General features: G+C 38.0%; 1 protein-coding gene across 1 annotated transcript in view; it reads left to right on the plus strand.

Moving 5' to 3' along the window:
* Positions 1-273: 273 nt before the first annotated feature.
* Positions 274-22,631, plus strand: part of LOC306883333 (platelet-derived growth factor C-like) — a 47,551-nt gene continuing 25,193 nt past the window's right edge. The window contains exon 1 of the mRNA XM_079438515.1: positions 274-1,019. Within this exon, the coding sequence (XP_079294641.1) occupies positions 908-1,019 (112 nt within the window). The 5' untranslated portion in view covers positions 274-907. The remainder of the gene's footprint in view (positions 1,020-22,631) is intronic.

Genomic DNA, 22,631 nt, shown 5'->3' on the forward strand with positions numbered 1-22,631 from the left:
CTGTACTACAGAATATTTTAACTACAATCACCATAAACATTCTACAAATGAATTTAAATTAACAAATAATAAAAAAATAATCATAGAAGTCATTTTTGAACGAATTGCATTTTTAATGTTATTTTGAATAACTTCATCTATTAACAGTTAAAACCAGCGTCACGTTATTGACCCATAAACATATGCTCGCTCTCATTCTCTCTCTCTCACACACACACACGCACATACATATATACTTGTGTGGCAGTGGAAATGTGAGAAATATAGTCTCTCACTCCAAGCGACTGCAGCGGCAGCACCAGCAGCAGCTTGTGAATGGTCCCCGCCTCTCCGGGGAGTTTCCTCCACGGGAAACTTTTGCTTTATGTGCAGCACCTGTTGTGTCGCCAGTCGGCCGTCTGCGCTCGCCAAACACTCGGAGCCACCTCAAGACACTCGTTTCCTTCAGAAAGTTGGACGCGCAACGCTGCAAGTGCTTTTTTTTTACCCAGAGTCGGTCGCTATGTGTTGCGTTACTCGAATGGACTATCAGTGTTTGCAAGGGAAAGTCGAACACTTTGCAAACAGACAAACGCATGTTTCGCGTCTCAGCAGATCTTAATTTACAGCCAGTACACGTTTCCAACTGTCCTCTTGAACATTCGTGTTTAGGCGAACAGGTGTGCGCTCACTAAGCTAACAGCAATTAATGCATAACTTTGCGAATATGTTCCTCGGGAAACTTTCCACAGAGAAGTTTTCGCAGTAGAAACTTTGGCCGATCAGGATTATGTGGACTTTACTTTACGCGTGCCTCTTACAGATGTGTCCAAAGTTGGATACGCGTCTCACGAACAATATTTCTGCATGGTGATTGAAACAACACATACTAAGTGCCTATAAGCACCGACAGCCACCATTTATCCAAATGATTCCTTTGCTTCTCTTGATTCTTATATCGTCTCTTCATCAGCATGAGTCGGTGGCGGAATCGAGTCACATCAGTAAGATTCACCACGCCAGCACGAAAGAGCAGAATGGTAAGTTCAAAGAGTCGTATGATTTTCTTTTTCTTCTCTTAGCTTGTGTGGGACTTCTGATGGTGCTTTACAGCTAAATGCATTGAGTTTACCTGTGCAATGGCAAGCCTTTTTTTACATTTATTCTTTAAAACAATCTAGTCTATTTTATTAAAATCATTCATATTTATCTCTCGTATTTATGTAAGTTCCCATGATGTAAGCAGTATTAAAGCTGAAATGCATACTAGCAACTATTGGGATTGTTGCATGTACTAAAGATTAAGTACTAGTAGAACTAATCCAGCAGAAATTAGAATACATGCTAGTGATAGATGGTATCTAACCCACGTGTCCCCATAGAAAATTCTATTTGTTTGCATAGATACTATTAGCAAAGGAACAAATACTAAAATCTGACAAGTGTTTAGCCTATTACCATTCAAGTCACTACTTTATTGAATACAAGTCTCTGTTGGAATAATTAACAGCACTAGTATCTAATAAATAATTGGCGATATACCAAATATTCCAGTGACTATTAAAGAATAATAATTAATAGAATAGATAAAAGAAACATAATTAAAAGTAGTAAATGTTTAAACAGCTTGCCATAAATGGCTACAATTTAAGAGGTTCACACAGCATTATGCTTAATAGGAAGTTGAAGTTACCTTTGGCTTTCATGTGCATGAAACGCACATCTGTATGTGTATTTAAGAGGAAAAAAATCTCTGGGTAACTGGGTCCCCTGGGGAGAGATTTCTCTCTGATCGCAGAAAGACTCCATTCATGAAGCGTGGGCTGCCCCGGGGCCATGTAATTTGCTTTCCTCTGAATCCCACCAAAGCTCACAGGTGAACTTAAAAAAAAAAATCATAATGATAAATAAAATAAAGCAAAAGTTTCCATTTAACTTTGCTCTGAAACTATAAGCTCAGTGTTGTAAAGCAGGCGTTGGTGGGGACAGGCAAACTGTCGCCCATTGCGCACCATTAACAAAATGTAAACTACTACTTGTGTTGACTTAGGCGAGGGAGCGCCCCTTACTGTGTCAGGGGTGAAGCAGAGTGGAAACATCTTGCTTCTCTGGGCCCACTATCAGAGCTTTCATTGTATAATCATTCTTTCTCTAAACTGTGGAACATGCAGAACATGTCTACTGGAAAGCAATGTTTGTTTATGTTTTTTGGTTAGGAAGCCTATAAACGTATGAAATCCTTCTAGTTCCATGTCATATTTGAAAAGTAACTTCTTGGTACAGTAAAATCCTAACATTTTTGTCTGATAAAGGCAGGCTTAATTGAATTGGCACATCTAATGCAGCACATATCTAGGCCTCTCAGGTCAGAGTTGTGAGCCAAGGAAGACCCTTGTGATTGCCATTTGATATGGGTCTTTGGCTGTAACGCCACCTTTATTCCCCAATGACTTAAGAATGAGGTGAATTGGTAGTGTGCTCTGCCAAGGGTCTCTGAACGGAGAGTCTTGTTCTCTGGCTTTCTTTAATTGCATAACAGTAGATGCTCTGTCGCAGCCATCTCTGGTTGGTGTTGATTGAGGCAGTTCTTCACCGCTGATCTGAGGATGGTTTTATTTCGCAGCTGCAATGTGAGGTTAAGGTCAGGTTAAAAAGCTACTCGACCAACTTTTTCAGGTTAACCCCAATAGAGAGTTTGCCAGCTCACAGTTTACGGAGCTATTCATTCGTCTCATAAATGCTTTTTTAAACAACTTATTGTTATTTTATAAAATGTTATTTTGGTTCAGTTGTACAAATTCTTGATGTGAGTAGGAGGATATTATAATTTATGAAGGTAGGTGAAAGCTGTTTCCAGTTCCATCCTTCCTAGTGACTCAGATGTCTATGCTGTTGTCTGCACTGACCTGACCTTTAAATGCTGATTCATGAAGTCTAGTGACCATGCTGAAGGTTAGTCTGTTTACAGTGGAGGCATGTTTAGCGTGTTACAACAGTAATTGTCAGTTGATTAATCAAACTGAAAATTTGTATTCTATCAATGTTTTCCATAAACAATATTCAAAGATAATACATTATAATTTTAGATGAGTGGATCATTAAATAGAAATGACAAATTTGCTTTAGAAACATATATAGATTGTAGGATTATGTTCAATGACGTGCATGTTATCAGCATTAACTAGATGACATTCAAGAAGAGAGTCAGTCAGAACCCAGATGCTGAACTGGTGAGTAGTTGTTCATTAACCCTTTTTGCAACAGTGTCCAGTGTCCTACCCTAATGACAAAACTACAAATACTTGCACCATGGTCAGTTAGCCGTTCCCATCTTTAGCCAGTTCTATAGCAGTGGAATGGGTTCAGAAAGCAGCTGCAGTTTTCTAATGGTGCCAGATTATCCGCCATTAATCTCTTGTAACCCTTCTGACATCTCGGCAGAGACGTGTGAGAGTCAGCCTCAATAACAACCGAATGCCTCGCGAGGCTCTGCATTACTGGATTACTCAGTTAGGAATGGGGTTAATGTGGTGCACCAGCTAACTGGGAAATGCAGCGTGCCTCACGTATCCGACAGTTAAGTGGTGGGTGTGTAATTATTAAATCATAGTTTTGCTTGAATGCTCACAAGCAACGCTTCACTGTGCAGTTAGGAGTTTAAATCTAGTTATTAACATATACATTTATCATGGCATTTCATGCACATCATGCTACATAAAGGGATAGATTACCCAAAAATAAAACTCACTCACCCTCATGCAGTGTTATTTTAGTGTCATTGAGATACTATTATATTTTTTTTATCTTTTTTATTTTGAATGTTTATTGTATTTTTTTGAAATGTCAATACATTTTTTAATTAAACTAACATAAAAACAATTAATTTTTATATTTAATTTTATTTCAGTAAATAAATATTTTTTTTTACTTCAAGTAGGCCTAAATAATATTTTTGTGTATTCATTTAATTGTGAAATTTACTAGCAATTTCTAAATGAAAATTGTTTCAAAATTTTGGTAACACTTTTTACAATGTCCTTGTTACACATTATATGTAATTACTATAGTAATAACAATAAATTATGCATAATTACGTGCAACAGACCTTAAAACAAACCTTCATTCTAACCCTAATTATATAGTAAGTGCATTAATTAGTATTACTCAATTCTTAAATGTATAAAGTGTGGTTTTAGTTAACTATAATAACCCTGCCCTCATGTTATTCCAAAGCTGTAAGACTTTATGTTGTGTGTTGGTAATAGACATATTTTGAGAAAAATGTCTCTCTTCTCTTTTTTTTTTTTAAACAAAATGAAAGGTCTAATGTTGTTTTGACTTGCACTGTATGGGCAAACAGTTAAATAGATACTGTTGGACTTGTGGACAAATTCATGAATTTGAAGCCACTTGCTCAATCCGTTTCTCAAAGGAGAATTACATATTGTAGGTATTACCTTTGTTGTAAAGACTTCAGAAGAAGGTGGTTCCCAGAACTCAGAGACTGTGTGGCAGCTGGCAGTGTTCTTGCTTGGCAAAGCTCTACATTACCAGCCTGTTGTGTTAAGTAGTTTCCATAGCATTTCAAGTTTATATTACGATTGTGAATTGTGCATACGCTGTGGGTAGCCAATGGCAAACCTAAACCAAAAGGATTTTCAATATCCAGTAGTCCAGTGAAATAGAAAACAAGCTTTCTGGTAACTCAAACACAAGTGCGCATGCACACACACCTGAGACAAATGACTCCCTGTTAAAGTAAAAGTTTACCCCAGTCCATTTTCACCAAGCTCTTCTGGCTGTAATACTGTAGGCATTGAAATTTGTTGTCAATCAACAAGCGTTACCCTGCCAATGCCTGACTTTCAAAAGTTCAGTGGGGGCTGTGCTTTTTTTTTTTTACTGAAAACTTTAGGACTTAAGAAGGAAAAATCTTTGGGAACTTGAAGATATTTTTATGCAATACTACGCAGTTTGTTTAAAGGGAAGTCTCTTCTGTAATCCTTCTGGAATAGAAGATTGCATGGTTGGGGTGTCCATGTTTTTGCTGTCAGCACACTTGAAAGGCAGTGCGACTGATTTGGCAAGTAAGCAAGTCAATGCCTGTCTGATGTTTGTCGTGACGGACAGTGAGTGTACATTCCTAACCCAAACAGAGCTCCAATTTAAAGGGATCAGCAGCAAGGCCATGGAGTTCCTCTGTAGAATTGGGTCATAGCCTTTGATTTGTTTTGCTATATTTTTTTTTTTCCCCTCCTCCTGTAATTTCATGGCCTTTCTATCTTCTGTGCTGGCACCACCTGTGCCATCATCTACCTAATACCCATAATCCTGTGAATGATATGTCCTCTTGTTTCAGTTAAATAGGAGGTCAAGAAATCCATGGCTTGTGCACTGAAATGGACACTGAAGATCATTTTAGGAGGACATCAGTGGTGGTGTCCATCATCTACACTGAGGAGAAATGGGTCTGCTAAGCCTGCGTTGCCCTTAGAAACAGGCCTAGCTTGGCAGATGTTAAATTACCCTGCTCTAACAGATAGTAGTAAATGTTTATCAAATCACACAATTAGAAGACATTTAGTCCAATGCTTCTACTGTGAGACCAAAAATTAGGAATCAGATTTAAAAGACTGTAAATGTGCTACATAGCTGCTTCCTTCTGTCTGCTTTGATTAATGCATTGATAAGAAATAACGTCTAGGAGTTCTTAGTGCATCCTTGTAATGCTGTCTAGTTGTAATGCTGAGCCCAGATTTTACTTTCAAAAGCAGTAAATCTCAAATTGCACTGACAACAAATATGATACTGTAGAGTTTTGGCTAGTCAAATGTGCATAACCGCAAACTTTTTCATCTGAATCTAGTTGTTATTTTTTTTTTTTTTCAAAGTTTACGCCATAAGAAAAAGAAAAGAATATTATAGCAACCCAACCGTATTATAGTATATACTACGGGGCCGTTGAATGCTTGAATCTGATTGGCTGATGAACATTCTAAGGTGTGCAATTATTTTCAGGGAAACGCACGGCGAACGTAGTTCCAGGCACCGCATTACATGTCCATATCACTTCACCAAATGATTTGCGTTATTTTAAAAGGTCCTTACAGCCTCAAACAGCAAAAGAACCAAAACCCACAATGACACTGGTCAATAAATATAGTAAACATAAGGATACAAACGACAGATAATATTCATGTTTTTGCAACAAAATTACGTTTTCTGTAAAGAAAGCACTCTCCCGCTCTCTCTCCCTCACAGACAGTTTGCACATACGTTAACTGATTTGTGGGCTACTCTGATGATTTTATCAGTAACATAGTTTAACAACTTAAAAAGTACATGACTTCTCAGAAGTGAGGTAACAACGGCACTGTTCGTGAAGAAAGTTAACTTCAAGTTTCACTATAACTAACTTTAGAGACATTGCTGCCGAATACTTTTGAGAGACTCACAGACTCACAGAGGTAATCTCTCTCATCTCATAACTTAGTTATTTACTGTATTAACTGCATTAGTCTGCTATCAACAGCTCAAGCCTCCGTTACGGTTTAAAATGACGTTTTGGAATTAGCAAGGGAGGTGTTGGAAGAAATGCGGAAGAAATAATCCTACTCACAATAGCGATTTAAGTAGAAAAACCGAAAGAATGGATTGAAATATATCATCTGATCAATGTCTTGAGGTGTGGCAACCGTAGTATAAGCGGAATAATTTACTTCAGTCCGTTGAATTATTAGAAAAATAATGCACACCACCTCGGGTGTGCATTATTTTTCTAATAATTCAAGTTCAAGTTTCAAGTTCAAGTTTATTTGTATAGCGCCCTTTACGATACAAATCGTTGCAAAGCAGCTCTACAGGAAATTAAGTTTCCACAATATATTTATATATATATATATATATATATATATATATATATATATATATATATTGCAGAACCTTAATATATTTAACTTATGGCAAAATTTGGTAATTCTGTATGTTGTTCTGTATGCATCGTCATCCTCGGGTCCTCTGAGGGGTTGGCATTATCTTTTCTCAGGTGTTCGGTCATCTCAGATCATTTAAGGGTTGGATCCAGACTGAAGCTTCTGTAATTCCTAGTTACGCAGAAACAGAAAAACAAATAGAGACATAATTAGTGTAGCTGCTGTTCCATCTAAGCAAAAATGATTTGTTCAACCCAAGCTAAAGAATAATAATAATGTACATTTGATCAGATATAACTGCAGTGCAAGATTATAAAATGCATTATGTGAATGCTTGGCTAAAGAGATGTGTTTTTAATCTAGATTTAAACAGAGTGTGTCTGAACCCCGAACGAGAGCCAAGTTCCATCACGGACACTGACCAAGAGTATTGGTTATCTGCACTTGTCTAGACTGGAGGAGAGCTGAACATTGCAGCCTCAGGTCTAGCTTAACTTGTGCCATTAATGTCTGTCAATCACTCCCTGACAACAGCACTTCCTCAAGCTCTTGCTCATCCCTCACTTTGACTCTTGGGCTCCCTTTCTTTATTCATCCTACCTGTCACCCACAGACAGTTTGAAGACAAATGTATCTGCACTTTTTAATAAAGAGTCATGCACTCAGGCAACCCTAAACATCTGCTAGAGACTTAATGCAGAGACTGTCGCATGAACTAGTGGAAATAATTACTTTATCTTCTAATATTGTACAGTATAGTGAAAGTGATTTGTGGGCAATGCTGGTTAAGTTAGACTGGGTTTAGTCACTCCTACCAAAACTTGCCCCCCCCCCCCCCCCCCCGGTCATTTAATCCTATCTGCTGAAACAAGCGGATAACCTGTAACTGTTTGTGAGGGCTAGTGCTCTGCCGGAACAGATAATTCTATGCTCTTAGGCATCAGCTGTCTGTGGATATTGCCTGTTTTCAGAACAAACTGAATTCCAAAGGCCTTAGACTTTTGGCAGCAGGTAAATGTGTGACTTGACCTTGGTTCCTATCTCTTCAAGGCGTGTCTACATACCTTGGCAGATGTCAGCACTCGCTGTCAGAGAGGTATTTTGGACTTGCCCCCCTCCTTTTTAATCCTCACTTATCTTGCTTGGTCTCTATATAGCTGTGTAGATTTGTGTGTTTAAGTGGATAAAATGTATTATAAAATAGTAAACATATATAAAATATACAAAAAAAATGTATAAATCAATAAAAAAAATTATAATAAAACCAAATACAATTACTAATATATATATATATTTGTAGATATAAATGTAGGCTACAAAAAATAATTAATAATAAAAAATCTATTGTGAGAATGCCATGAGTGCCTATTGGGCCATATTACTGTAATGCTTTAAGTTCTCTATTGATTAGCTCACAAATTTTCAATCTTTTTGTGTGTGTGTGTGTGTGTGTGTTTGTGTTTGTGTGGCCAGAATTAATGCAAAATCGGTTTTAAAATACCCTTTCTCTGAAACATTTTGAATGATATGACTGAATTATGCGGTGAGCCTGTTTTGGACATTATTAATGGGGGGAAAAGGAAAAAAATCTCCCACCTGCCTTTAGGTTGCATTAATATCCTGGCATTGTTTTATACAAAACTTGAATCTGAAAGATTCATTATCCTGGGTGTTTTCTTGGCTTTAGCGTGGTAATTATTACTGAAGTGGCAAGTCCAAAGTCTTTTGTAGAGCTTTACCAATATTCAGTCATGTTAGCTTGGCTAACTTGCCTATTTGAGACATGAGCCTGAAATTGACTCACTACAGCATGTTAATGACTGGGGAAGGAGATCACTGGATGATCACCAGCCCACACACCAAGACACACTCTATTAGCCAAATGATATGCCATTATGACTGGCGTGTTTGTGTCGTGGCTTTGAATTGAGGAAATATTTTGCTGTCAACACCACACCACTGTGGTGACAGGACCTCAGTCAGCCTTTCTCAGAAAGTCTCTGCTGACCCCCGGCTACTGTTTTTGCACCAGAGAGGTTGAGAATGCTCAGTCCTCCACTTTGAATGGTGTGAAAAATGTCTCGTGGCCACTGAGGATTCATTGAATCCAGACTATAAATTTTCATTTCTGTGTTAACATTTGACCTGTCTTAGAGAAATGGCATGACTGACAGAAGCATTTGGATTATGCAGTGCTATTAGAGATGTGACCTGGTGGGTAGTCCAATATGTTGGTCCAATATTTTGCACAGTTGTGCAGGTGACCTAAGCTAAAGTCTACAGTAGTTTGATACCACCCACCCCACCCATCTTCTTTCTATTATGTTCTGTTTCCTCTGTTATTCGTAAACCTCAGTTCGTAAACCTCAACATAAAGCCTTACCCTAACCAGACCCCTAAACCTAATGATTGTAATTATAAAAAAAAGTTGCATGTTTTTGTACAGTCCAAGTCATATAATATCACATGTGATATGCAATTTCGCCATCTTGTACAAATTACTTGTTTACATGTACATTTTTGCCTTTGATAGACACTTGCATTGCCAGTCTATTGCATTTTTAATGTTTGTGCATTTCCTATAAACAAATCCAAGACTTAGGTGTTACATTGTACTGTCCAGTTTGAGCTAAAGAAATGGTTCTCAACTTTAAATTTAAGGCCCCTGTTGTCTATACCAATATGCAAACATTTCCAGGTGTTTCCACATGATTAACTGAATTAGGATTAAAGGGATAGTTCACCAAAAAATTTAAATTCTGTCAATAATTACATCGCCCTCATGTTGGTCCAAACCTGTAAGACCTTCGTTCATCTTCGGAACACAAATTAAGATATTTTTTATATTTTTACTTGAAGTGAATTAAGTGATTTTATTTGTATTTTTTTATTTATTTATTTTTTGGTTTTCAGTCTTGTTTTAGTGCTTGTCTTGTTTTAAATCATTTTAAGTTTCTTCTAAGCTTGCTGACACCCCCTAATGGGCCCTTTCCCCTTGTTTTTCTTTTTTTTTTTTTTTTTTTTCATCGTCTATGCTTAATACAGTGTATTTGGTTTGTAATTGCTCATGCAGAACTCAGATTTCTCTGAAACCGTAATCAGATGTGTTAGAATGTGGCTTCCAACAGCTTCATCGTTATTCTGTCAGCGGTACGATGCTGACTGGTGAAATATGGACAATGTTATTTGAAATCAAGGGGAAAAAAAGTAGCAGCACACCTGTCGCGGTACTCGCTGGCTGAGCACCAGTGTCCCCATGCTGGACAGATTGCATTATGTTTCCTTGCACATGCTGCGATTTGATATACGACAGTGTGCCAGTTGCATAGCCTAGTGTGTGTAACTCAATCTCACATAGTATTTGGAGAATGTCTGGCTTTTTGCCGGAGCACAAATAGGTTCTCCGCAGTCCGCACACACTCTTACACAGATTGGTGTCAGGCGTGGCACGTTGGTACTCCCTGGAGACTTGAGATCTATTTCCCAGCCTACAGATGGAGCAGCAGCAGCAGCCTGGCTGTCAGCTAAGATGGACTCCAGTTGTGATTTATAGCTGTATGAATCCAAGGCCAGATTCAGGGAGATTCTCTTGGACTGCCACTGAATCTTTTATCGGATCGGCTTTGTAGTGCCGTAAGTCTAATTCCTTCACGCATGCTGGAGTCTGTGCTGGCTTTTTAGTGGTTTTGAATGACTCTCACTGAACTTTCTCTGCTTGCTGTCTTTTCTCATCTGATAGTGCTACATAATCAGTCCCACCGGAAGAGGGATGCTGATTACGCATTTAGAAGCCCATTAATTTAGTGTCCAACCCCTAATGGGCTGTTAAATTCTCATTGCCTTGTGACATAGTAGGACCACGGCACTGATAAGTGAAATGCATGCCGATACTGACAAAAAAAGCTTATCCACTGAATCAAACCCCAAGGGTTAGTCGGTGTGTATTTATAACAGACTATGTTTTTTTGGGGGGGTTTTTTCCCTCTACCTCTTTATCTTGGTGTCCGTATATATGTCATGGCTAATGGGGAGGTGGTTGATCAAAATGGTGTGTCAGAGCGACTGGGGTGAAAAAAGGTGGAATAAATCAAGCTTAAAGCACTGAAGGTGAAATTGTCTCACCCCCCTCACGTCGTACATCTGTTCAAAAGCCTCTCATTAGCTCCTCGGAATGACCGCGCTAATTCAAGCCGGAAGCCCCACCTTCTAATGAGATGCCAGGCACAGCTCTCATTCATCTCTGTGCCACGCTGAGTGCGTGTGCATGTTTCACATCGCATCAGTCACTAATTCCAGGGACATCTCTGTTCCCACACATATGGTAGGTATGGAATTTAACTGTTAAAGTGACTTCTTTTAGATAATTTGGCAATGTTGTGTGAATCCATTCTCCTGCAATGCATCGGTGCTCACCTCATAACTAAACCACCTGGTTTATGTGCCCATACTTGCAGAAACCAGGTGCAGTTTTGTGCTGAAAAGGTCTTTTTTTTTTTTTTTTTTCATCATAGATGATTTGGTGTGTTTTGCATGTTTCAATCAGGACATGCAGGATGCTTTTAAGAAATAAGAGCATTATGAAGAATGTGTCTTAAAAAAAAAAAAAAAAAAAAAATAGTCTAAAACTTGTGCACAGTTAATCAAAAAGTGCACATCATCTGCCTTCAATTCATGGCCCCTTTCACTCGATTGAGATGGATGAACACCATCAAGATGGGATTACATGGAGATTTAAAGCAATCATTGGAAGATCTGGATTGCTGCTTTGTAATGCAGGCAATTAAAACACACCTGGGCTCGTATGCATAGAACAAAGATTTGAATAAAAGCCCATTTCTTAGCAAAAAGACTTTTATATGAAGAAGCTAAAAGTAACTTTTGGGAAAGTCTGAGTTTGATTAGCAATTATTGACTAGTGTGACACTTAAGAGTTGTGAATGAGTAAATGATGTCAATCCAAAATGCTCCCCCGGTCTGCAAGAGTAATGCATCAGGCCAGTCATTCTTGATGTAATAGTAACCATTACATGCCAAAACATTTAAAGCAACATGTGCCCTGCACTTCTCTGTATAGGGTTTTCCAGAAGAGTTTGTGTGGAGGAACTGCAGGCAGTTAATGAGTTGGTGACAAGTTAAATATTAATTTAATTCATTAACTTTCTAGTTTTATATTTTAAAATAATAGAATCACAACAAAACATTTAAAAAAAAAAATGAACTATTTAGTAAACATTTGTTTAAATTTTGTTTGAAAAATTTGTTTGAAAAAAAAATGACTCAAAGCAGCTTTATAAATAACATCACTGATTTATACAATTGCTCTATCATTATATAAATCATCCATAAAATCATGGCTTTATCTTAATACACAGAAGAGTGAATAAAATGTAAAAAAAAAATGTTTCCGCAACCTAATTTATTTATTTTTTTTCTAAACTGAGTTGGAACCAAATTGATGAATTAGCATTTTTCGTTGTGTCTTGTTTTTTGCTATCCTGATGTTTTTACAGTTTAATTGGGTGTTTTGGGAATCTATCAGTCACACATGACTGAGCATTTGTTTTGTTATCTGTCACCACTAACAGCAAGCGTCTGACATATCAAGGCACTCTTATGCTTAATGGTGTGTGTAGGCTGTTAAAATGCAATCAGACACAAAGTATTTAACTTATTTATTTACTTAAACCCTTTTATCTGTTATTCTGAAGCAGCAGATTCAGGAATACATTACAGTAAAAAGCAAATCCAAGCTTTTATTATTCTGTCCTTAGCTATATAATCAGTCTTAAATCATTTTCCTGGGGTCCATTGTGCACATTAAAGAATGTTTTATGTGCTATACATTACAATTTACATAAGTTTGCCGTATAGCTGTAGCAGACGTATTTCAAATGTAATGTTGCAGTTTGTATGAAAATAAGGAGGAAAAATCAGCTGCAGTTTCATGAAAATCACCCCTCAGATGTGCTTTGTAGCCTCCATCCATCAAGACAAGTTCAGCTGGTTCATTGTAAACGTCTGGACCATCTTCCCATGGTATGCGTGCATGCTTGAGCAGGCAGGAGTCAGTGAATGTGAACGCTATATGTGTCTACTTGTGTGTTTTAGCGTTTAGCCATTAGTAGTGTTGGATTGTGAAATGCTATTAGCAGTGACTGATCCTCCCTCATGAAATGGGATGCTTATTTTGGTGGCTGTATTTAGTAAAGAATTTAGGTATTTAAGAGCTATGGTGCATTTGCACCACTGGGGATTTAAAAGTTGATTTGTTTATCTGCCTAGAAATGCATATATTTTCTTTGGCTCCATATCTGATATGTTAGACAAGTCAGTAGCTTATACACTAACAGCTGGGCATTGCATGTCTTAATGTATGATGTTACTAAACCGTAAGTGAGGCATTAAAAGCGCAGAACCTTATCTTGGCTGTTTACCTGATAAATACTTGTTTTGTCACTTTACATTATTGCTCAGACTCCCACTGTAGTACTGTTGTTATGCTCATTTCTGTTTCCCAAATGCCTGTCATTCCCTTATGCCATCTGTTTTTGTTGTTGCTGATTTTTTTTTTAAATCCTGTCAAACATTTGGAGCTTGGAGCTTTTGTTTGTTCCACTTATGCTTTATTTTATACCAGTTATATACTATCAGAATGTCCTAGCTAGCCTAGCCATAATTTCTATTCGTATGGACTTTTTAGAAGTGGATATGCCTCAGTAATTCAGCCAATAAAGAAAAAAGGGATGTGCAAATTTAAAGGGATGACCGTTCTTACGTTTACTCACCCTCATGTCGTTCCAAACCTGTATGACTTTCTTCTGAGGAACAAAAAAGAAGGTATTCTGAAGAATAAGAGTTTTGGTTAACGTTTACTTGCATTGTATGGACAAAAATCAGACAGTTTTCAAAATATCTTTGTTCCACAAGAGAAAGTCATGCATTTTTCGAATTACATGAGAATTTTTGTTTTTCCTGTGAACTGTTCTTTTAAGGAAGCCCTGTGTAATTATGGTCCACCAGGCAGAATCAGGCACATTTTCTGGAGGCTGTTCACACGAAACATTCTTGTTTTCAAAGACAGTTAGATGGAGTACAACAAGAAACAGATTATAGGGCCCTATACAGTAGCTCTTCCAATATCAAAGTTCTTAAGTGAATTTAAAATGTGTTTTGAGATGAACTGTGTGGAGAGTTGCATTACTGCAGTAAAGCTTGTGAGAGCTCAGTCTCAGTCAGATACAGATGTGCCTGTTCGTGTGTTTCAGAGAGGGTGAGATAAAGTGGAAAGGTGAGCATTTGCTCTTAGTACCGGCAGACGTGGAATTCCTCTATTGTAGCAGCTGGTGTGTCGTCTCTTGCCAGCGATTACAGCTATTATATGAAAGTTTAGAACATTTATACACCCGCAGGTCAGTATGAGATTACAGGAGTTTTGAGATGTTAATGTGGCCACCCACCCTGATGAGAATGGATTCCCGACTAAGCATGAGTTGGTTTGTGTGGTGAGAACTCAGAAGCTGACACATGGCCCTTAATTAGCTCAATCGTTTATGGAGTAGTACAACTACTGGGTACTAAAGCTATTTTCAGAATTGTATGTTTTTGTTATTTCCGAAATGGGGACTAAATTGCACAATGTTGAACTTCTTGGTCTGGTTCACGTTCACAAAGCAACATTTCAAAACAGAACAACATTTAACAAAAATCACATGTGAGAACTGTAAAATAGACTGTTCAAGATGATAATTGAAATTAATTATAGCTTTTATTGTTATAAATTATATTAATAATGCATAACATAAATTATTTGTGTAAAATTGTTTTTATTTTAGCTCAAGTTTATTTTAGCTCAAAATACCCCACAGATAATTTTTTTATAGCTTGTTAAAGTTGCCACTTTTAGGGTATGAGCGAAAACACGCTGTTTTTGTGTTTGTCCCTTTAAATGCAAATCAGCTGGTGCTCTCGACCTCCTTTTCAGAAGAGGGTGGAGCTTCAAGAGCTCATGCTCTGGTTTACTGGCAACAAAAAACAATCTCACGAACTGAAAATGTCAAACTTTCAAGCGGTCGACTTCACATTGCTTTCGTATTTTCGTATTTCAATATTTAACTACCACATTCCTATTTACAATCATTCTGATAGCACGTGAAGGCAGCATCAGTGAATCAGGCAGAGACAATGATAGCTTTCGCAATATTAGCCTTACAGAGTGCCAAGGAGCTCTTTCAGAAAGGCTTTGGAAAACAAAATATGACTCGCTTTGTCAGGAGCTGACATTCGCACATGAAGCGTTGGTACTTATCCCTCTTTCAGAATCCCTCTTTTTGTGAAAATCCAGCATTGAAATGACCCTCGTTTGTGAGGCAGTCCAATGTAAAATGATTGGCACAATCATATAGGACTTTACAGATTTTTTTATTTTATTTTTTTTCCCGGACATTTCTTTCGAAAATGAAACTTACCACAGTTTCCTCAGCACCTCAGTCGAGGGAGTCTATGGAGACTCCTGTGTTCATTTGTGCATCCCAAAACACAACACTTCTAATGCCTCTTTGGTGTTGACAAGTAGCTACAGCAAGAAAACAGTAATGATGGACTGCTGCTTCTCACTCGGGGCTGTATCTATGCTAGTAGGGCAGAGTGCGTCACAAATGGGAAGGGATTTCTCCCTACGATGACATGTATGGGAGACTTTTTATGATTTATTGGGATTATAAAAAAATGAGTGGGTGGATTTTTACCATTAGAGTCTGGTTGTTTTCACACACTGTGGCCACACAACTGTTAAATCGCCTTCTAAAAATGATTTTTGTATAATAAGTCCCCATTAAGGAATTGTTTTGAGGTGGATCAGGTTATTCTAAGACTATTCAAAGATAACCATGGTATAGCATTGTCATGTTCAAAAAAACAAGGTATTTCGATGGTAGAAATATTTAGAAACGTCTTTAGTACGTGTTTAGTACGTGTCGGGTGCTTAAGACTTTTTACACCTGCACCATCGAGAGCGTCCTGACGGGCAGCATCACTTCCTGGTTCGGGAACTGCACTATGCAGGACAGACGAGCCCTCCAGAGGGTGGTGCGTTCAGCGGAACGTACCATCCACACCGAGCTCCCTGACCTGCAGGAGATCTACAGCAAGCGGTGCCTGACCAGGGCCAGGAAGATAGTGAAGGACCTCAGCCATCCCAACAATGGACTCTTTTCTCTGCTGCGTTCAGGGAGACGCTTCCGCTCCATGAAGGCGAACACAGAGAGAATGAGGAGGAGCTTCTTCCGGCAGGCCATTCGGAGTCTTAACCACTCCCCACTCTAAGCACATCACCCGACACTTCCACTTTGCACATTTTCAATTACAATCTGCACTAATTTGTAGAAGGTTACGTAAGGATAAATGAGTGGGATTTACATACCATTTGTCTTTAGTATTCCTTTTACTCACTTATACACTTTACTGCACTGCACAGCACACGGACACTTTATCACTGACATACACTTTACTTTTTATAGAATCTATATAGAATCATATTCTATTTTTATTCTTCATATCTATTTTTATTCTCATATCTATTTTTTATTTTATTGGTAGTTTATTTCTGTATATATGTTTACTGTACTTTTTCTATTTGTATTTTTGTAAACTGAGGTTTTTCTTAATTTTGTTGGACAATTTGTTGGACAGTCGTACAATACATTTCACTACATGTCGTACTATGTATGTATGTGTATGTGACAAATAAAATTTGAATTTGAATTTGGAATAACATAGATCTTGATATGTTATTAAAATTTCCTCTCCCAGTTTCTAAAGTTGAAATCATCCAAAATGTTATTGGGCAGTAAAACAAAAATGTTCAAAAGCACCAATAACAGGAACATTTCCCTTTATAAGGAAGGCAGCGGTTAAACTGAGCCTACATTTTATGAGAAAACCCAATGGCTACCTGTCATCGATACCCTATTAGTCTGATTGCTGACTGTCTTCTGCTATTTCACAGATGATGTCATGTCTAATTCAAGGCCCTTCTGGTCAGAGGTAAGTTACAGAGAACTGAAGCCATGTCTAACTATGTAAATAGAGCACTGTGGTGAAAGTAAACATGAGGCAGGCAGTACACCAGACGTCCATTAGAGAATAGCACACCCACGTGTTTTGCCTCACCAAATTGAAGACCTCACCAAATTGTTAAAGGATGTGGTCTGTATACAACATGAGCAAGCCTTGTGTGTGTGTGGCCAGAACCGCAAACACAAGTATGCAAGCAGCTGACGTGTCGGAAGAGTTTAATTTAAGTTTGTTTCGCACACACAAACAGACACGCTTTGTTTGAGAAAAGCCACAAAGATATTTTAGCCTTGTTTGGGCCTAGTATTGTTGGCTAGATTTAATAGGGACGTTTTTATTCTTGTATCTTGTATCTTCCTCTCATACAAAATCATTAAGCCCAGGCAACATTGTTTTTAGACTAGCGGGTATTGTAAAATGTCAATAGTCTCTCTCCCTTTCACTTGGCATGTGTAATGTAAAAATGTCCTGCACCAGTTTACATTAATATGCACTCTGTAAAAAAATGACCGTGATTTTTAACGGTAAAAAACTGTGAAAATGCTACAGTAAAAATCTATTAAATGGTTAACGGTAAGTTCCTGTAAAATTTATAGGGAAAAACAGTAAACTGACGTTCCCAGAATTCCCTGCGTTGTATTTCAAATTTTGTTTGAATTTGATGTTTTGTTTTTTTTTTTTTTCTTTTAAATAACCTTCTTATTTTTTTTCTTATCAGTTATGTTTATTAGTGTTGTACGTTACATCTAATGTTTTTAAATTAATGTTTATTTGAATATTTCATTTTAATTAGTTTAGTGCTTGTGTGAATGACACTGCACCTTCTATACAGTATATGTTGTTATTTAAAAACTGCTTGTGATGGGCTTTGGTTGATCGTGTTACTTTTTCATCACCACCTGCATTTGGCGATTATCAGTGTATTTCAAAGGTACAAAATAGATTTCAGTACATTAATAGATTGGTATATTAACATATCAGTTAATGAAATGATGGTGTTTAACTGTAAATTTAAGTTGAAACCTAAAATGTTGTTACTGTATTTTTTACGGTAGAATTCTGGCAGCCACAGCTGCCGTTTTTTTTACCGTAAATTTTACAAAAAAAAATTACATTGCAGAAACAACTGTAATTAAGTCATCTATAAGTGTCTCTGAAAAGTGTAAACATTTTGGCTCCATGCCCCTTAAAAAAAAGTTCTGTCTAATTGCTCCAATTGGGAGATTTTAGGGGCAGGGCTACCCGTAATAAGTTTAAACTGAAATGGAGAATCGGGGCAAAGAGTGGAGAGACTGTTTGGAAAACATATTTGGAAGAAAACTATTTCTGCAGTTTCTTTTGATGCCACTAGTGGCAACAAAAGTAGTTTATCTAAAAATTTAATATGTCGTCATTTACTCACCATCATGACGCTCCAAACCGGTGTTCTGTATTTTGAAAAATCTCAAATTTTAATGTATTTTCATTAGGGATGCACCGAATCCAGATTTTTGGGGTTCGGCCGAATACCGAATCCGCCGTTTAAGATTCGGCCGAATCCAAAACCGAATACCGAATCCTACTCGCATCCTTAGTTTTAACATCGGCGATGTTGTGTACTGCTTAGGGTCCTTGCCACTAGAGGGCTGCATTGGGATTGGGACCCGCCGGGTCCCGCGGGACCCAACGCAAATCTCGCGGGAGCGGGCGGTTTGAACTTTGCTGCGGGCGGGAATGGGCGGCTAAAAAAAACACTGCGGGATCGGGAGGTAACCTAGCGACATGATGTCATTGTCAACTAAATCAAAGTACTTGAAGTCTAAAGAAACGCGCGGTAGCCTAAGCGTTTTAGATGTCCCCGATAGCCCAGGCTATATTCATCTTCCCTACCAGTGCGTCAGAATACATGCAGGTCAGGGAAAGGAACAAACATGAATCTCTTTAATAATAGCAATACAATAGATTTTTTTTTTTCCTGCGGGACGGGAGAAGACACAAAATCAATGCATCTCTATTATCGTGCGGGAATAAATTCTCAGAGTTTTGCGGGTGCGGGCGGGAGTGGACATACATATTGCGGGAGCGGGCGGGAGTGTAACACACACGTTGCGGGAGCGGGCGCTAATGGTCAGAAATTCGGCGGGCGCGGGATGTAGAAAACAGTCCCGCGCAGGGCTCTACTTGCCACCACGAGACAAATTGGCATTGCAAATTGAACATAAAGCTCGACTTGAATCGCCTTCTTTTGGTTGAAAGTACTGCCAAACAAAACTTTTTTTGCTTACGAGTTCCATTTTCAGATTCAGATTTCAGCCTACTACATTCGAACGGGTCCTATGTAAACACCTTCACGTAATCAACGGCCGTGTGACGTCGTAGCGCAAGTCTAGGGTTCGGTTTCGGTGGAAAATAAATCTAAGGTTCGGCCGAAACCGAACCCCGTCAAAAAGCCCAGGATTCGGCCGAATCCGAATCCGAATCCTGGATTCGGTGCATCCCTAATTTTCATTTAACTTATATTAGTTCATTTTTTTTTTTTTTTTTTATTCAATGAAAGTTATTGGGGGTCTAATGTTGTTTGGACTCCATTGTCCTTCAGAATGTCTTTTGTGTTCAAAGCAATTGTACAGGTTTGGAATGACATAAGGGAGACTTTAACAAATTGCAGGGCTTTTAATATTATTAAAGCCCACCAGAAATGATAGCTTTTTACTTTGCCTATAAAAGCAAATCTACAAAGAACCGAGGTGAACAGTAGATCACCATAATGGTTCTGGTAATCTACATGACTTACAGTGTGTCTCGGCACCACATGCTTTTATTTTCCCAGTTGTTGCTGTTAATTTTAGACCTGGCATAAAGCGTGAGTAAAGTGGAGTTGAAGAAATAACGTATACCGCCCTGATGATACTTGATCTGATAATCATTTTAACAGTGACGAGCTTAAGCTCACAGTCAGGCGTTCAGCAGTATAAACCACATGTAGTGAGACATTAGAAAAAGCTTGTGGAGAGAGACAGAGGGAACAGTCATGCTAACTTCAGAATCAAATTTCCTGTCAGGCAAGTGCAATCGTACACACACTTATATTCACCCACCCACCAAGTGGGTTAGTTCAGTGTCGACATTTGGCCATACGATAGCATATGTGGATGTTACGGAGCTCTTTGAGAGGACGTGTTAATGGATGAGCCTCATTCTGTGAGCTGTGGAGAGGGAAGGATTTGGTGGCCTGTTAGGATCTTAATCGGGTCTTGGTGAAGTGCCTGCAGGATTCTGTTACTCCGCATGTGATGACACAACAGCAACCTTATGCTCACGCAGCATTTGAAGGGATTTAGTTTAGCCAAGCTTCACTTGAACTTGCTCTTTACCACAGTATATTTGTAAAAAGAATTAGACAAATGGACAGGATTGGTTAGGATTGTAGGGGTGACCAGTTTAATTCCCTTTTAAAGGAACTGTTTAATCACCCAAAACTGAATGATTATCTGTAGTCTGTGGAACAAAAGGACGTTTAGCTGAAAGTTCACTGGTCTGTTCCTTACCATGAACATACATGATGACAAGAGCTGGCAGATTACAAAAAGCAGCATAAAAGTAGTTAGCATGACATGTCTGCTATATTCCAAGTCTTCTGAAGCCATACCCACACGGAAATAACCTATATAAACATATGTTTTAATATAGGTTTTGATATATGTTTTTAATATATGTGACATATATAAAATTGGCCGTTTTCCTATAATATAGGTACATATATGCATGTGTATATATATATATATATATATATATATATATATATATATATATATGTGTGCATATATGCACCTATAAGTTTACCTACATATTAGTAAAATTATTAAAATCCATAGCTGCTAGACAACATAAATAAAAGCCCATGTCGAAATTTACATGTACATATAGGGCTTATATGTGGATATAAAGAAGCAATACAGGAGACCTATATGGCCTTTATATGCGCATATATGCACCTCGATTTTGCCTATATGTGGCATATATGCAGCATATATGTTATCATATATGTGCATATATACTGCATATAGGTTTCATATATGCGCATATATCCTCATATAGGTTCTTTCCATGTGGGTATAATTTCCCCCCAAAAAATTGAGGAAAGACTTGGGAAAAATAGTTGTCTGTCTGTTACACACACACACACCTGAAATGTTGTGCATCAGCTGTAATTCCTTTATTTATTTTATATATTTACATATTTTTTTATAATGCTTCTTAATTTGACACAATAATAGTGGAAAAAGAAAATAATTAGTGAGGTTAAACACAGAATGAATCTGTGAAATTAGACCTTTTTTTAGGTAAACGGTCCCTTTAAGAGTCTGACAGTACTGTAAAAAAACATGTAACATCTTTGAGATTAGAAAAAGATATCATTATTGGAATTGTATGTTTATTTTTTTGATGTACACATGTATGGATGTGCTTGTGAATATCAAGGACGTTGGAGTGCGATTTGTGACATGCTAAAAAGAATGTATGTGTGTGTGACGGAAGTGTCATAGAGTTCAGTCATGATGCCAGTCAATTGCCTGTTAATGTTGGCCTTGACTGAAACCTTGACATTCTGCTGCTTATTGCAGGAGGGCACACAGATGATGCTGAAATTAGAGAATGAATGGTTTGACGCACGTACCTTGACATTTTACAATGTCTGGTTAGTATGCTTACGCCTAATCATTATAAGATTATGAATGTAAATTGTGAGTGTTGTGAAAAGAATATATTGGAAAAAAGGTATGCCACTTAAGTGATGCTAAATGGCCAACAGGAACTGAGCAATTCAGTGAGTCAAAGCATCAGACTCCTGTGGTGAGTCTCCATATGGAGCATCTGCACAGCAGATTGAACCATTCCAAATAAGTCGACGCTTTTGAAGCCAAATTATTTTTTAATGGTATGATAAATTCCCATGCTTCATTCCCCTCACTTGTCTCTCCCCCCTCCTTTTCTATTCTTCTCCCTCCTTCTCTTTGCTGCCCAACTGTAAACCTTAAAGCAATAAGTATGAAAAGGCCAGAACTGGAATTTACAGCACCTGTAGTTACTGCCGCAAACCCTTAATCATGAGCAGATGTAGGAGCAACTTAAAAGCAGGGGGTAAAATCAGCATGCACAGGGTTGAAAATTTTAAGCATGGGGTACAGTTTCACCAGCCGGCTGCAGTCAGCTCCCGACATATGGGGGATTAAAACACAGACAGCGCCTGAACAAGTCCCTTGGAATCAGAAACATTAGCACTTTATGTTGTTAAACGCTGTTACGGGCACTAGCGTCGATCTCCAGCATGAACTTTCTAGAGTGAAATGAATACGGACATCAAGGCCTTCTGCCAGACAACTGGGAAATATGAATTGAGTGAAATGTAGTGCTATTATGCCAAATTTCCAACAGGAGGTTTTGAAAGTTTTTAAGATCTCGATTGATTGTAATACGCATTTCTGTGAGCAGTAACACTGCCGTTTCTGAACCTCCAACACATTAAAACCTGATCAGAGTGGACTGTGAAAAGCAGTAGGCTGGAGCTTTGGTTTCAGTGCACCAAACCATCGAAATGTGCGATTTTCCTTGTGGCTTTTCTCTTTGACTAAAGCCTAAATGTTTAGTGTGCTTTCATAAATTTGTGGT

This window comes from Barbus barbus (assembly GCF_936440315.1).
Source record: "Barbus barbus genome assembly, chromosome: 17".
NCBI classification, from domain to species: Eukaryota; Metazoa; Chordata; class Actinopteri; order Cypriniformes; family Cyprinidae; genus Barbus; species Barbus barbus.